A 16,543-nucleotide genomic window follows, 5' to 3' on the forward strand; every position below is an offset into this window, starting at 1 on the left:
AATGAAACTTTTGTACATTCTTTAGAAACAATCAGGCACACAAAGCAGGCATAGAAAGCGCAGAGTGTATTTTCATATCACATTCACTCTCACAGCACAAGTTCAGGAATCAAATATAACCTTCATCACGCTACTCATTTATTTCACTCCACATTCCTTTTGTTGCCCCAGAAAACCATGACCTGGCTGGAACTCAAACTTGTGTCTCCCCGTCAAACACGTACCACAGCGCTGCTGTGTGCGCTAAAACACCTGGAGCTCCACAGACGACAGTCAGACAGCCCCTTTCAAAAGAGCACGCGCTTTTATTAACGGCATGTAATCCCAGGAGACAGCCAACATGCCAGATCCTCTGCCTCCACTTCCCCCGTTGCTCACAGCAGTGAAAACGCAAAAGACGCTTTAGTAGCATGTTGTAGCCAAATGATGTCACTCGAGTTTACAGTGAAAGGGCCACCGTCGAACCTTACCTCTGGCTGTCAGTTTTTTCGTGTTGATTATTTTAGCAGCATATTCCTGGCCAGTAGACTTCTTCACACATCTGCGCACCACAGAAAAGGCACCCCTGGGGGAAAAAAGACAACGTGATGTCACACATGCAGTGTGCTGAATAGTACTGGTGCAATGCACAGAATGGCTGTCAGTTGTGCGTCACGTAAAGACAGGGCCATGACAAATGCAGGACAAGAAGCCACTCAACAGAGCCGGACATTTTTTTGGGAATCTTGTGCGTCACGGGATTCCTATGGGATTCTGGTATATACACACACGACCCCAAATCAGAAAAAATTGTGACAGTATAGAAAAAAAAAGAAAAAGCAGTGATTTCTAAATTTACTTTGACTTGTATTTCATTGTAGACAGTACAAACCCAAGATATTTCATGCTTTGTCTGGTCAATAAAATCTTGAATCAACTTCATTTCACTTGTTAATATACATCTATTACTGCATTTCAGGCCTACAACACATTCCAAAAAAGTTGGGGACAGGGGTAATTTACGTAGGGCTAGTAATGAGGTCAAACAAATAACGATGCGATTTGAAACGGGTGACGTCAACAGGTAATAGCAATCATGATTTGGTACAAAATAGGGATGTTAACCGATGACCGTTTGACCGGTGGTTAACCGAATCAACGTCAACCGGTTAATTTTTTTTTGTTGGTTGTCGGTTAAAAAAAAAAAAAATCAATCGTTTTGAAGCTGCCAATTTTGGAGCAGAGAACCTGGAATTCTGTGTTGTAAACGCTTGGGACATGCCATGCGGTGTAAGGACGACAGCTGACAAATCAGAAAACACCCATTCAGTCATGTCCCGCCCTCCCACCCCAGTTGAAAACAGCTGCCACTCAGCGAGAGAAAAGTGTAGACACAGGCTTTTTAGCTTACAAATTACTATTCTGTTTTTTTTTATTATTATTAGAAGGCACATAGAGTTTAGTCCTGCCTTGGCCAGTGCATTCTGAAAGTATGTTTCGCTCTGTAGCCAACAATGCATGTTATTGCAGATCATATCTCTCCACACAAACTAAAGGCGCAGATGCCGACTTTTTCACGGCTGAATCGTGCAGATCCGATTTTTTTTTTTTTTAGGGGGGGCGTTGGAGTGTCTGAATAATTTCATCAGAGTAAATTCTCATCTCATTATCTCTAGCCGCTTTATCCTTCTCTACAGGGTCGCAGGCAAGCTGGAGCCTATCCCAGCTGACTACGGGCGAGAGGCGGGGTACACCCTGGACAAGTCGCCAGGTCATCACAGGGCTGACACATAGACACAGACAACCATTCACACTCCCATTCACACCTACGGTCAATTTAGAGTCACCAGTTAACCTAACCTGCATGTCTTTGGACTGTGGGGGAAACCGGAGCACCCGGAGGAAACCCACGCGGACACGGGGAGAACATGCAAACTCCGCACAGAAAGGCCTTCGCCGGCCACGGGGCTCAAACCCAGACCTTCTTGCTGTGAGGCGACAGCGCTAACCACTACACCACCGTGCTGCCTTAGAGTAAATTCTGTATTAAAATTACTAAATAAGCAAATGCCATTGAAATTATTCAGACACTCCAACGCCCCCCCTAAAAAAAAAAAAAAAAAAAAATTCGGATCTGCACGATTCAGCCGTGAAAAAGGCGGCATCCGCCAAAAGGCGCGCCATTTGCATCCCTGTTAAACTCCTAGGTTAACCGACTTTAACCGGCTAATGAGGCTCGGTGGTCGGTCAAGATTTTTTTTTAGTTTTCGCCATCCCTAGTACAAAATCAGTATCCAGGAAAGGCCTAGTCTTTGAGGAGCAAAGATGAGCCAAGGATCTCCAGTTTATCAACAAATGGCTGAGAAAATTATTGGAATGTTTAAAAACAACGTTCCTCAAAGAAAGAGAGGAAGGGACTTCGAAATTTCACCCTCTACGCTGCATGATATCATTAAATGATTCAAGGAATCTGGAGGAATTTCAATGAGTACCAGTGTGCGAAATTACCGCGTGCCCGGTAGCCCGACGCTATCAACTTTTTCGTCGGGCCATAAACTATAAAAAGTAGCGAGCCCGTCATGCCACAAACATTGGCCCGCCCGTGAACGTACATTTTGACGGCTTCATGCTTGTATTACTATGTCCCTAACACTTGACGATTTCATGCTTGTATTGCCACGTCCCTAACACGACACGTCCATGGATTGTGCAAGGATTGTTTTCATTGGTTTTGTCGTCAGATACGTCACAAATCTGTAAAACGAAAGCGAATCAGCTGCCATCCCTTAAATGAGCAGTTTATCACATTACATTTTGCCGACATTGTGGCGCGAGATTCTACAGGAGTGCGCTTTTTCGCCTTTTCGTGACAATCGTGTGGAAGTTTCTGGGTTTGCCTGAGAAAAAAAGTGAAGCAGAAGAAAGCAGAAGAAGAAATCAAAGCTACTAAGAAGCGATATGAGGAAGAAAAGCAGGAGAGGACATTTAAATCAGGTTGGCTGCAGACATACAATTGGTTGTTGTACTCAAATACACAAAAAGAGATGTTTTGCCAACCTTGCCGTTCAATTTATGGTCCGTACGCTGTTAGAAAACCCGGACTGAAAACTGACAAATATCGCAAGTATGCGAATGCTCCTCGTGTTGGGCTCACAGAACTTCAAAAAACACACACTAGATGTGCATCAGGCATCCGAGGGTCATACATTCACACTGGCCATCAACTTTTAATGCTGGCCATGAACATTGAAAGGTTAAGAGTCCTGTTGGCCATTTCTGGTTTTCAAGATATTTCACACACACTGATGAGTACAGGGCAAGGGCGCAAGCCTAAACTGAACACCTGTGATCTTCGATGCCTCAGATGGCACTGCATCAAGAACCGTCATTCATCTACAGCTGATATAACCACATGGGCTCAGGGTTACTCTGGCAAACCTTTATCAAGCAATACAATACGAAGTTACATCCATAAACGCCAGTTAAAACTTTACTGTGCAAAAAGGAAGCCTTATGTTAACTGTGTGCAAAAGCGCTGTTGACTTCTCTTCAACATATCCTGCCTTCAAGACAACATCTTCTCCAGGGATATTTCAACAAGACAATGCAAAACCACATTCTGTACACATTACAAAGGCATGGCTGTGGAAGAAGAGGGTGCCTGTTCTCTCTGTCCCTAATAGAGAATGTGTGGCGAACTTAGAAACGAAAAATATCACGATGACAACCCTGTACTTTTGCACACCTTAAGACCTGTTTACAGGAAGAATGGGACAAAAGAACACCTGAAATGCTTCATCACTTTGTGTCTTCAGTCCCAAAATATCTTTTAAGGGTTGTGAGAAGGAATGGCAACATTACAAAGTGGTAAATGCTTTACCGTCCCAACTTTTTTTTTTTTCTAAATAAAAAAAAAAGTGTTTGGTTTTGTTTTTCCCAAAAGAAACATGATTAACATCTCATCTCATTATCTCTAGCCGCTTTATCCTGTTCTACAGGGTCGCAGGCAAACTGGAGCCTATCCCAGCTGACTACGGGTGAAAGGCGGGGTACACCCTGGACAAGTCGCCAGGTCATCACAGGGCTGACACTTAGGCTACATCCACATGACAACGAGATTTTTTTTTTTTTAAATATCGCGTCCACATGGGCAACGGATCAGTAAAATATCAGGTTCATATGGCAACGCAACGCTTGCTGAAAACGATGCAATACACATGCCACACCTCTACGTGCGCTGTAAGACGGTCCCATCGGAGACACCAGAACAATAGAAGTAGACGCATGCGCATAAACCCCTTCTTCTGTAGCATCAGCCACAAAGTTTTGATTATTAATCAGTAGCGTAAAACGAAAGACGCGGAAAGAGGAATGAATGGGGGTAGATGGAAGCCGGTACGCCAACATTCTGATATCCTCCAGAATTCTTTAATGGTCCGGAATAAATTGAATGCTACACGTTGATGGATTACTTTGTTCTTCTACGCCCTTTTTGAGGAATGTATTGTCGGACTTAAACCAACATCTGAAGAGGTGAGATCGCTCCTTTTTTTCCCCTATTTTTGCTGGCGGAATTGTTTTTGTTTTTGGAAAGCAGTGAAAATATTTTGTAAGCGCGTTTCATGAACCAAGTTACAGGATTTGTTGACAACTCGCATCGAGTTCGTGACACTTCTACCCGATGTGAAGCACTGACAGTCATGTGGTTGTGACGTCATCGTAAACAAATCCGTTCTACTCATCCAGACGACTTCGCAACGGCGCCGTTGCCAGATTTTTCCACTCTGGAACCCGTTCTCAAAAGATTTCATTTTGGGGCACCCAAAACGCCGGTGCCGTGTAGACGCCAGGCCGAAACAATAAAACAATTTTATCAGATTCACCTGAATCCGTTGCCGTGTGGACAGGGCCTTAGACACAGACAACCATTCACACTCACATTCACACCTACGGTCAATTTAGAGTCACCAGTTAACCTAACCTGCATGTCTTTGGACTGTGGGGGAAACCGGAGCACCCGGAGGAAATCCACGCGGACACGGGGAGAACATGCAAACTCCACACAGAAAGGCCCTCGCCAGCCACGGGGCTCGAACCCGGACCTTCTTGCTGTGAGGCGACAGCGCTAACCACTACACCACCATGCCGCCCCATGATTAACATTTATGAGGTAAAACATCAAATAATGTGCTGTGGAATTGTCCTGAGTGCAATACATGTCAAAGATTCTTCACAAAATCCCTGTTTTCAGTTTTAATTTCAATTTTAACATACTGTCCCAACCTTTTCTGATTTGAGGTTGTATACAGTACCAGTACAAAAAGAAGAAAAAAATAAGGAGCTTCATCTCACACTGAAAAAAAAAAAAAAATCCAATTTTTAATTGAAATGAATTTTATTCAGAGAAAAACAAACCCCTCATCAAGAAATAATTATTTTCAACAAAAACACATGTGCCACTATTATTGGCACCCCTGAAAATTATAATGAACACAATGTAACTGAAGAGCAATTCCAGCGTTATGGATGTGACACTTGAACTCAAAATGGCGACAAATGACCCAGTGCATGTTTTATTGTCTCCCAGTATTTAAACAGGTGTTGCATATTTTAAGGCTGTACCATACTGGAGAAGTGATGGAACAAGAACAATTCCCATAGTACATCTAGGGCATGCCAGAAAATGCCAATAAAAGATGCGTTATGGATGTGACAGAAAAAGTATCACTTTTCTTGGGTGACTGTACGTTTTTATCAAACTCTGTGAAATTGTAAACCTAATGTCGAAATGGAGATATCCATTTGATAGAGGGGTCCAAGGTGAATATTAAAAAAATCTTTGTTTAAAATATTTTGTATTTCATGCAGAGTTTCGGAAGGAAAAGTCAGCGTTATGGATGTGACGAAATTCCGTTATGGATGTGACGCGTCTGAAATAGACATGGCATATGTTTAGAAAATCAGCAATTTAACCACCATAACCCTTTGAAAAACTCTCTAAATATCAGCTAAAACTATCAAAGTTCTTAAATAATATTTAGGATGGCTATTGTTTTGCTGTTTTGTGGATTTTAGCATACATTTCTGTGGCTTGTGGCAATAATATAGAATTGTACATGATCAAAGTTGATTTTAGCTTGGGTTTTACATTATAAGAAAGAAAGACTGACAGTGACGTATTAGGTGATCAAAATATTTATTTATGTATGTATTTATTTGTTTATTTATTTAGTACAGGCCTAGGTGATATCTCTGGGAGTGGTTTTGATGTATTGCATGTTGCTTTTATTTTTGCATGGTGAGGTTGACATTTACATGGAATTGCCCTGAAGCATGTTTCCCATTAAATTGTACGTTTTTGAGCTGACTGGAGTGTGTAGGAACTTTCAAGTTGTAATCCATGACTTCCTGATTAACTGGGGTACAAATATGAGGTGACAAAGAGGCCAAATTCCCCTTAGTCATCCATCAACATGGGAAAGATAAGAGAACGCACAGACCAAATGAGGGAGAAGTGTGTCGACCTTCATAAGTCAGGGAATGGTTATGAAAAATCGTGACTCGTCTGAAAATGTCCATTGCTATTGTTTGGGCAATTTAAAAAAGTGGACACCAACTGGAATTGATATAAACTTGCTTGAAAGAGGACCCAAGTTTATTCCCCCACGTACAGTTGAGGAGGATGGTAACAGAAGCAAAAAAAAAAAAAGTTGAATCTTAAGTCTCCAAAACCACCATCGGACACCACCACCATCATGCCAAGAGATTATTTGGAAGGTTTGCCAGAAAAAGCCTTTTCTGTCAGTTGGAAGCTGATGGAGTTTTTGCGAAACGCTACTACAGCTTTGACTAGAACCGTGTTCTCGATTCTGATGTAACAAAAATGGAGCTTTTTTGGCAATAAACACTCAAGGTGGGTTTGGCGTAAAAAAGAAGGATGGCTATAATGAAAAGAACCCGATCCCAAAATCTGTAAAATATGGTGGAAGTTCTGTGGGCTGTTTTTCCTCCAAAGGCCCTGGAAACCTTGTCAGGGTGCATGGCATCATGGACTCCATGAAATACCAGGACCTTTTAAATCAAAATCTGGCTGCCTCTGCCAGGAAACTAAAACTGGGTCACATCACTGGATCTTCCAGCAGGACAATGATCTGAAGCATATGGCCAAATCAACACAAAAATGATTAACTGAGCACAGAATCAAGCTTCTGCCATGAACATCTCAGTCCCCAGACCTGAACCCCATTGAAAAGCTGTGGGGTGAGCTGAAGACGAGAGAGGGCCGAGGACCCTGGATGATCTGGAGAGGTTGTGTAAAGAGGAATGGGCTCAGATGCCCTGCTCTGTATCGCCAACCTTATAAAATGTTATAAGAGAAACTCAGTGCAGTTTTACTGGCAGATGGAGGTTGTATACAGGATTAAATAAATATATACGAACCCCATTTCCAAAAAAGTCGGGATATTTTTCAAAATGCAATAAAAACAAAAATCTGTGATTTGTTAATTTCACATGAACGTTTAGTTAACTGACAAAAGTACAAAGAAAAGATTTTTCATAGTTTTACTGACCAACTGCATTGTATTCTGTAAATATAAGCAAAGTTAGAATTTGACGCCTGCAACACGCTCAAAAAAAAAAAGTTGGGACAGAGGCAAAATAAGACTGAAATGTTGAGAAGATATTCAAATAACACCATGTTGGAAGATTCCACAATAAGCAGATTAACTGAGAACAGGTGAGAGGATCATGAATCTTTTCTTTATACTTTTGTCAGTTAAAGGAGAACTGAAGGCAAATTTTTTTATTATCAAAATTCTACTTCTCATTTTATTAAATATAGGAACGCATTTTTGATCGCTATTTTGGCACTGCTATAGCAAGTTACGAGTGTTTGAAATATGCTATGTAATATATATATCAGTCCATATGTCAAAGCAACAGCCGCAAACGAGATTCGCCGAGACCTGTGCGAGACATCGTAGGACAGAAGTAAAACGTACGGCGGAAATCAAAGTCACCGACATCTGCCAGCGTTGTCAAAAGACGCGCGCGCCCTCTTTCGAATGCTGACGTAATCGAGCCGGAAGTTTTGTTTGTTCTGATAGCAATCAGGAAAGTTTGAAAAAAGTAGGCAGTAATCGTCATTTAAACTCGTTTTTGTGCAATATTTCGTTTGGAAAACAGTTTTCAAAATGGTGGCGCTGACACCTGGCTGACACTTCACGTTTCGAAGTCTCGCACAAGTCTCGTGAAGATCGCGCGGATAAGCGACGCCTGCCGTGGACCAAACGAACTAAATTCAACACGGCTAAAAACCGAATAAGCCGATAAGTATAATATTTAATTGCAATTAGTTGCCAATACGAGTCACGATATAAGGTTACTAAAACCGAAAACGTCATTGAAAAACACGTTAATTAAGAAATAAAGCAAGTTTAAAAATGACTTCAGTTCCCCTTGAAATAAAGGTTCACGTGAATGAACAAATCACAGATTTTGTTTTTATTGCATTTTGGAAAATATCCCAACTTTTTCTGGAATTGGGATGTGTGTGTATGTATGTATGTATGTATGTATGTATGTACGTACAGTGGTGCTTGAAAGTTTGTGAACCCTTTAGAATTTTCTATATTTCTGCATAAATATGACCTAAAACATCATCAGATTTTCACACAAGTCCTAAAAGTAGATAAAGAGAACCCAGTTAAACAAATGAGACAAAAAATATTATACTTGGTCATTTATTTATTGAGGAAAATGATCCAATATTACATATCTGTGAGTGGCAAAAGTATGTGAACCTCTAGGATTAGCAGTTAATTTGAAGGTGAAATTAGAGTCAGGTGTTTTCAATCAATGGGATGACAATCAGGTGTGAGTGGCCACCCTGTTTTATTTAAAGAACAGGGATCTATCAAAGTCTGATCTTCACAACACATGTTTGTGGAAGTGTATCATGGCATGAACAAAGGAGGTTTCTGAGGACCTCAGAAAAAGTGTTGTTGATGCTCATCAGGCTGGAAAAGGTTACAAAACCATCTCTAAAGAGTTTGGACTCCACCAATCCACAGTCAGACAGATTGTGTACAAATGGAGGAAATTCAAGACCATTGTTACCCTCCCCAGGAGTGGTTGACCAACAAAGATCACTCCAAGAGCAAGACGTGTTATAGTCAACGAGATCACAAAGGACTCCAGGGTAACTTCTAAGCAACTGAAGGCCTCTCTCACATTGGCTAATGTTAATGTTCATGAGTCCACCATCAGGAGAACACGGAACAACAATGGTGTGCATGCCAGGGTTGCAAAGAGAAAGCCACTGCTCTCTAAAAAGAACATTGCTGCTCATCTACAGTTTGCTAAAGATCACATGGACAAACCAGAAGGCTATTGGAAAAATGTTTTGTGGATGGATGAGACCAAAATAGAACTTTTTAGTTTAAATGAGAAGCGTTATGTTTGGAGAAAGGAAAACACTGCATTCCAGCATAAGAACCTTATCCCATCTGTGAAACATGGTGGTGATAGCATCATGGTTTGGGCCTGTTTTGCTGCATCTGGGCCAGGACGGCTTGCCATCATTGATGGAACAATGAATTCTGAATTATACCAGTGAATTCTAAAGGAAAATGTCAGGACATCTGTCCATGAACTGAATCTCAAGAGAAGGTGGGTCATGCAGCAAGACAACGACCCTAAGCACACAAGTCGTTCTACCAAAGAATGGTTAAAGAAGACTAAAGTTAATGTTTTGGAATGGCCAAGTCAAAGTCCTGACCTTAATCCAATCGAAATGTTGTGGAAGGACCTGAAGCAAGCAGTTCATGTGAGGAAACCCACCAACATCCCAGAGTTGAAGCTGTTCTGTACGGAGGAATGGGCTAAAATTCCTCCAAGCCGGTGTGCAGGACTGATCAACAGTTACCGCAAACGTTTAGTTGCAGTTATTGCTGCACAAGGGGGTCACACCAGATACTGAAAGCAAAGGTTCACATACATTTGCCACTCACAGATATGTAATATTGGATCATTTTCCTCAATAAATAAATGACCAAGTATAATATTTTTGTCTCATTTGTTTAACTGGGTTCTCTTTATCTACTTTTAGGACTTGTGTGAAAATCTGATGATGTTTTAGCTCATATTTATGCAGAAATATAGAAAATTCTAAAGGGCTCACAAACTTTCAAGCACCACTGTATACAGAAGATATTACACAGTTGCTGAAGATATGAAGTTCATCTTCGAATGGTGAGTGGATACTGTACACCACAAGCGAGTGAAGCGAATGAGTGATATAAAGTTTATCTTCTTGTGTTGAAAAATATATCTTCAAGCCAGTGTGATGTACTTTTTATGATATAGACACAGTATCAAAACAATTCAATTTCCTCACAAGTGACATACACAGAATTCTCCCAAAATCGTGACATAAATCTCTAGGTCACTTGTGAGGAAATTGATGAATTGTTTTGATAAATTTGCATACTTTGTTTGTGAATGTGTCTATATCATAAAAAGATCATCACACGTTGGGCTGAAGATATATCACCCATTCATATCGCTCACTCGTGATATATCCCTTCACCACTCAAACAAACTTCATATCTTTGTCAACTGTGTAATATCCTCTATATACACGTACACACACACACACAGTACTACAGTCTTAGGCACCGTTTTTTTAAGCCTCCATGCCAACAACAGCCATGGCTAGAGGCATTATGTTCTCGGTTTGTCCGTCCATCCAGCCATACTTGGGTCCGTCTTTCTCAAGAACGCCTTGAGGGAATTTTTTTCTAATTTGGTACAAACATTCACTTGGACTCAAAGATGAACTGATCAGAATTTGGCGGTCAAAAGGGCAAATATCAAGTTCACTGGGACCACCATGTATCAGGAATGCCTTGAGAGAACTTGAAACTGAAATTTTCAGGCTGTTATACAACCACAGAGCTGTAATTATAGTTTAGTACAAAAACATTTTAAATTTCTAAACATCAGTTTCCCAGCCAAAAAAAAAAGTAACATTACAGAAAAACATTTCTATGCAAGTAAAGAAAACAGCATATTGTGTAAGACACACTTTTCAGACAAAAAAAATGGACGGACGGACGGACAAACATCCATCATTTAACTACCTAAAAACACGTCAAATCAAATCAAAGTCCTTTCCACGCCAAGTGGCGCATAGGGCGGTGCCGATCCCTGTTTCCGTAACCCTCGGCCTCTCGCCTATTACCTAGCTAGGGTTATAGTGTGGGGCTAGTCCTCTGGTAACTTGCATCTGCATTGCAGCGTGCCTTGCCAGACAGCAGTACGTACCTTTTTTTTTTCTTAAATGATGGTCTTTGGTATGACCCCGACCGTGAGTAGAACTCGCGATCAAGAAGCGGACATGCTAACCACTAGACCAACTCGTGGTTCTAAAAATATGTAGAAACATTTAATTTCATTATTTCTGTATAGTCAATCTAAAGCCAGTATCTCACTGGGCTGCGACAGCTTGCGACCAACTGTGAACGTCATTTGCGAGAGAGTTTCAAAAGTGTGTTGAAACATTCGTGGGGCTTCTCAATTTCCTCGCATGGGTCACAAAGTGTCGCTCCTTCGTCACTGAAATTTTGAACATGTTCAAAAAATTCGCGTGACAAAATTTCTCTCAAAATAGCCGCAAATGCGTCGCTGGTGTCACAAAGCCATCACGAACCCTTCTCAGGTCAGTTTCCGTGAGGCTTCCTCTACTTCCCTGCCTGCCGAGGGAAAGCCAGGCTGCGACAGCCTGCGACTAGTTAGAGACACAACAATTGCGGTAAAATATGCGAATTAGGGTAGTATCTCACTGGGCTGCGACAGCCTGCGACAAATTGCGAACGTCATTCGCCAGAGAGTTTCAAAAGTGTGTTGAAACATTCGCAGGGCTTCTCAATTTCCTCGCATGGGTCACAAAGTGTCGCTCCTTCGTCACTGAAATTTTGAACATGTTCAAAAAATTCGCGTGACAAAATTTCTCTCAAAATAGCCGCAAATGCGTCGCTGGTGTCACAAAGCCATCACGAACCCTTCTCAGGTCAGTTTCCGTGAGGCTTCCTCTACTTCCCTGCCTGCCGAGGGAAAACCAGGCTGCGACAGCCTGCGACTAGTTAGAGACACAACAATTGCGATAAAATATGCAAATTAGGGTAGTATCTCACTGGGCTGCGACAGCCTGCGACAAATTGCGAACGTCATTCGCCAGAGAGTTTCAAAAGTGTGTTGAAACATTCGCAGGGCTTCTCAATTTCCTCGCATGGGTTGCAAAGTGTCGCTTGTTCGTCACTGAAATTTTGAACATGTTCAAAAAATTCATGCGACAAAATTCCTCTCAAAATAGCCGCAAACGTGTCGCCGGTGTCACAAAGCCGTCGCGAACCCTTCTTGGGTCAGTTTCTGTGAGGCTTCCTCTACTTCCCTGCCTGCGACAGCCTGCAACTAGTTAGAGACACAATCGTGGTAAAATATGCGAATATCAATTCAGTGTGATTCCAAGTGAAAATTGTCGCCAAGGGTAGTATCTCACTGGGCTGCGACAGCCCGTGACTAGTTGGAGACACAACAATTGCGGTAAAATATGCGAATTAGGGTAGTATCTCACTGGGCTGCGACAGCTTGCGACAAATTGCGAACGTCATTCGCCAGAGAGTTTCAAAAGTGTGTTGAAACATTAGCGGGGCTTCTCAATTTCCTCGCATGGGTTGCAAAGTGTCACTTCTTCGTCGCTGAAATTTTGAACATGTTCAAAAAATTCACGCGACAAAATTCCTCTCAAAATAGCCGCAAATGCGTCGCTGGTGTTGCAAAGCCGTCGCGAACCCTTCTCAGGTCAGTTTCCGTGAGGCTTCCTCTACTTCCCTGCCTGCTGAGGGAAAGCTTGCTGTGACAGCCTGCGACTAGTTAGAGACACAACAATCGCGGTAATCAATTCAGTATGATTCCGAGTGAAAACTGACGCTAATATGCATATTTTATCGCAATTGTTGCGTCGCAGCCCAGTGAGATACTACCCTAAGTATGCTTTTATTGTCATCATTGCTCGACAGCAGTATTTCTCAACCTTTTTTCAGTCACGGCACCCTTCAGAAGTATGCAAATTCTCAAGGGACCCCGATATAAAACATACGCAGTCACGCTGACCCCGGCAGTGACGTTGTGACATGGGAAAGGGGGCCGTGAGAAATGTTGATGATGCATGAGGCGGCGATGATCTGCATTAGTGTAACTATCGTGGGTTTTTTTGGAATTTTAATTCTTCAATGTTAGAATATATAATTTTTTTGACGGCACCCCTAACGAAGCCAGATGGCACGCGGCACCCCGGTTGAGAAAGGCTGCTCTAAGGGGTGTTCACACGGCAACTTTTACTCCGGTGTAGCACCGGGGCTGCCCCGGTAGAGCATTCACATGGTACAAAGTTATACCGGTGTAGCCCCTGAAAGCTACTTAAACCGGTGCAAATCTAACCCTGCTCGGGAGGTGGTTTAAGAAATTTACTCCGGAGTAAATGCTAGTTTGCGGGGCAGCACTGATATAAAATGGGACGTCTGAACACTACAGGGGTAGACTCGCTACGCGTGAGGAGAGTTGATTACATACGGGTATTGCATACGTGTCTTCATCCACGTTATTTTCCCGGCGCTTGGTGATGCCATGACAACCGTCCACATGGCCATGAACGACACGAAGTCGTCGATTTGTTGCCGAATGAATTGTAGAATGCGTTGTTTTTGTGCTCTCTTGTACTTGCGCAACCTTTCCTTTCTCTCTTTTACCCTTTTACGGTGTCTGATAGACCACAACGTAGAAAGTTTGTCTGAAGAAGTATAAACCATGGTTTTTCGATATATCAATCACAAACAAGGCAAGAAAAGGAAGTTAATTTCCACGCATGCGCATATTTAATTTCTGCATTATTACTATCGTATAGCACGGTCGCAAAAACTGCCGTGTGAACGCAAGTGGGGCTGCACCGGTGCTAACACACTTCTCTCTAGTAAGCAGGTTTGTGACGTGTGAACGCTCCACAAAATTTACACCGGTGTGTGTTCACACTTATACCGGTACGAAAGTGGTATAACTGTATCGATACAAAGTATACCGGTACAGTTTAGTGCATCTGTCCACAGTAGCGAGAAATGTTTGCGATTTTCTTTCACGGTAGTTGAAATGCGTGTGCGTGAAATGTTTCCGTGGTTACCGGGTAACTTCCTTCCAAGAATATGGCGGATGAAACAACGTGTGTGTGCTTTTTGTTGTCAATGTACAGTCTGTATTTCTGGTGGTCATTTATTCAGTCGAATCGTATAAAACGTGCGAGGCAGTTGAGAAAGAAACAAAGAAAACAAATCTCCCTTTCTCCCCCATCACTTTCTCCCTCTTCCCCTCCTTTCTTTTTCCCCCCTTTCTTTGCTCCATGTAGCTCCATGGTCGTTTTGAGCCATTTTGACGTTTTATTTACAGCTGGAAAGCACGGGCGTATTGCCGGAAGAAGTAGGAATGTTTCATTGCGCATGCGCATTATATTTGTATCGATACAGAACCGCTTCATCTGTCCACACTACAGCGAAGTGCTACAGTACCGGTACGAAACCCATACATTTGTGGGTTTCGTACCGATACAGTTATACCGCTACAGTACCGGTATAGTTGCTAGTAGGGCTGTAACAATATGCATATCGAAATCGAAATCGCGATACGCAGAGCCACGATCCATATCGCGATACAAGAAGGCAGAATCGCGGTACACCCTTTCAAACTTCTCAGCCCAAAAACAGAGGCGCTTCCAAACTTCAATTTATGAATACTTTACTTTTTATTTAAATTACATTTTAAATGTAATTTATTGGCTGGCTAGGTGTGCCACAAGCCAATCACAATCACTTGACCGGAAAGGCATGCAGTGTTGCCAGATTGGGCGGGTTTAGGTGCCTTTTGGCTGGTTTTGAACATATTTTGGGGTGGAAAACGTTAGCAATATCTGGCAACACTGAAGGCATGTCTGCTTGGGCGGAAGCCTTCTGCGGCAGTTACATTTTGACACGCGAGCAATGTTTCACCATAAAAATTCCGTAATTTCCATCTGTTTTCCGCGATCACAGAAAATCATTGGCCCTATGAGAGTGAGAGAGCCACCCCCCCAAAAAAAATCTTAACGGATTTACACGATTTGGAAAAGTGACTTTTTCAGAACCGAAAAAACAGAGCTTCCGGCTCAACAGTATTATTTTGAGAAATAAAACAATCTTTGGATATACATTTGTTCATTTTTGCATACATATTACTCATTCTCTGCAGTGGTCTGAATTATTTGTTATTAAATAGTTAATGTAAGTAAGTAAATGTTAATAAGTCAAATTTACTACTTAAAAAAAAACATTTAAAAAAAATCGTGGGCGTATCGAATCGTGGGTCAAAAATCACGATACGAATCGAATCGTGAGTTGGGTGTATCGTTACAGCCCTAGTTGCTAGTGTGGACAGGTGTTGCGGTACAAAAGTAGTTTCGTATCGGTACAAAATCCCTAGTATAAGATATATCGCAACAAAATACATCGGTGCAAATATGTGCCGTGTGAACACCCTTATAGATACGGTAATGAAATCAGGATCTTCAGGATTCTGGTACAACTTAGAGCATCATCAGATCAGTACCTGCTGGACAGGACGACAGTGCAAAATTTACAAGAAAAAAATACTCAGGACGATTAAAAACGTGTGTGCAAAGGGACTTGGGTAAGAGATCAGTCATGCATTTCTGTGTGTGTTTGAAATGGTCGATGAATATCGGGATACTGCGAGATTTTTGTTTTTCGAAACGCGTTGTTCGTACCGTGACAGTATCGTATCGGAGCACCTCTCGCCCACTGTAGCAGCTCGCGCACTTTGATAAGAGCTCGTGCTTGGAGTGAAAGCGCTGTGGAGCTTCGTGCGGCTCCGGGACGGGCTCCAGCGCAGCCCAGCGCAGCCCAGCGCAGCTCTCAGCAACGGCCAGGACAGTGAAGCGTGCAACCACAAGCGAATGGAAATGGAAGCCGCGCGGCTGTCAGCGTCTCGCTGAAACAATGGGATTCTACGCGGACAGCAGAGACAAGCTGCGCCCAAAACACACAAACTAGCCGAGCCACTTACTTCCCGAGCTCCTCGTAAAGCTGGTAATCTTCCGTAAACCTGGTGGTGACAATTGTAGCCATGTTGTGCGGGCAGAGGTGTCGCCGAGCGCTTCTCTCACCGCTGCTGGGTTCGCGTTTCAGGAGCACAGCCTCCGAATTTCATCTGTTCACATACAGAGAGAGAGAGAGGGAGGGAGGGAGGGAGGGAGGGTTAGTGAGGCTGGAAGGGAAATTACGCGACATCTCGCGAGACTTCGTCAAAGCCCGCAAAGTCATGATGATGCGTAAAGCCGTGCGTGGAAATTATTATTATTATTTATTTATTTATTTTTTAATATAAATAATTTTTTTTATTCTGTTTATAAATCGCAAACTGTTCTCCCACTATTCTACTGTTTTTGCTATTTTATTATTAT

General features: G+C 42.3%; 1 protein-coding gene across 13 annotated transcripts in view; it reads right to left on the minus strand.

The window, feature by feature from the left end:
• camk2g1 (calcium/calmodulin-dependent protein kinase (CaM kinase) II gamma 1) overlaps positions 1–16,317 on the minus strand; it is a 179,247-nt gene extending 162,930 nt beyond the window's left edge. For all 13 annotated transcript variants that reach the window (XM_060940043.1, XM_060940037.1, XM_060940041.1 and 10 more), the window contains exons 1-2: positions 16,147–16,317; positions 471–565 (exon numbers count right to left, since the gene is read on the minus strand). In XM_060940043.1, the coding sequence (XP_060796026.1) occupies positions 471–565; positions 16,147–16,208 (157 nt within the window). In that variant the 5' untranslated portion in view covers positions 16,209–16,317. The remainder of the gene's footprint in view (positions 1–470; positions 566–16,146) is intronic.
• Positions 16,318–16,543: the final 226 nt, after the last annotated feature.

Source organism: Neoarius graeffei, chromosome 14 (genome assembly GCF_027579695.1).
Source record: "Neoarius graeffei isolate fNeoGra1 chromosome 14, fNeoGra1.pri, whole genome shotgun sequence".
Classification (NCBI taxonomy): Eukaryota; Metazoa; Chordata; class Actinopteri; order Siluriformes; family Ariidae; genus Neoarius; species Neoarius graeffei.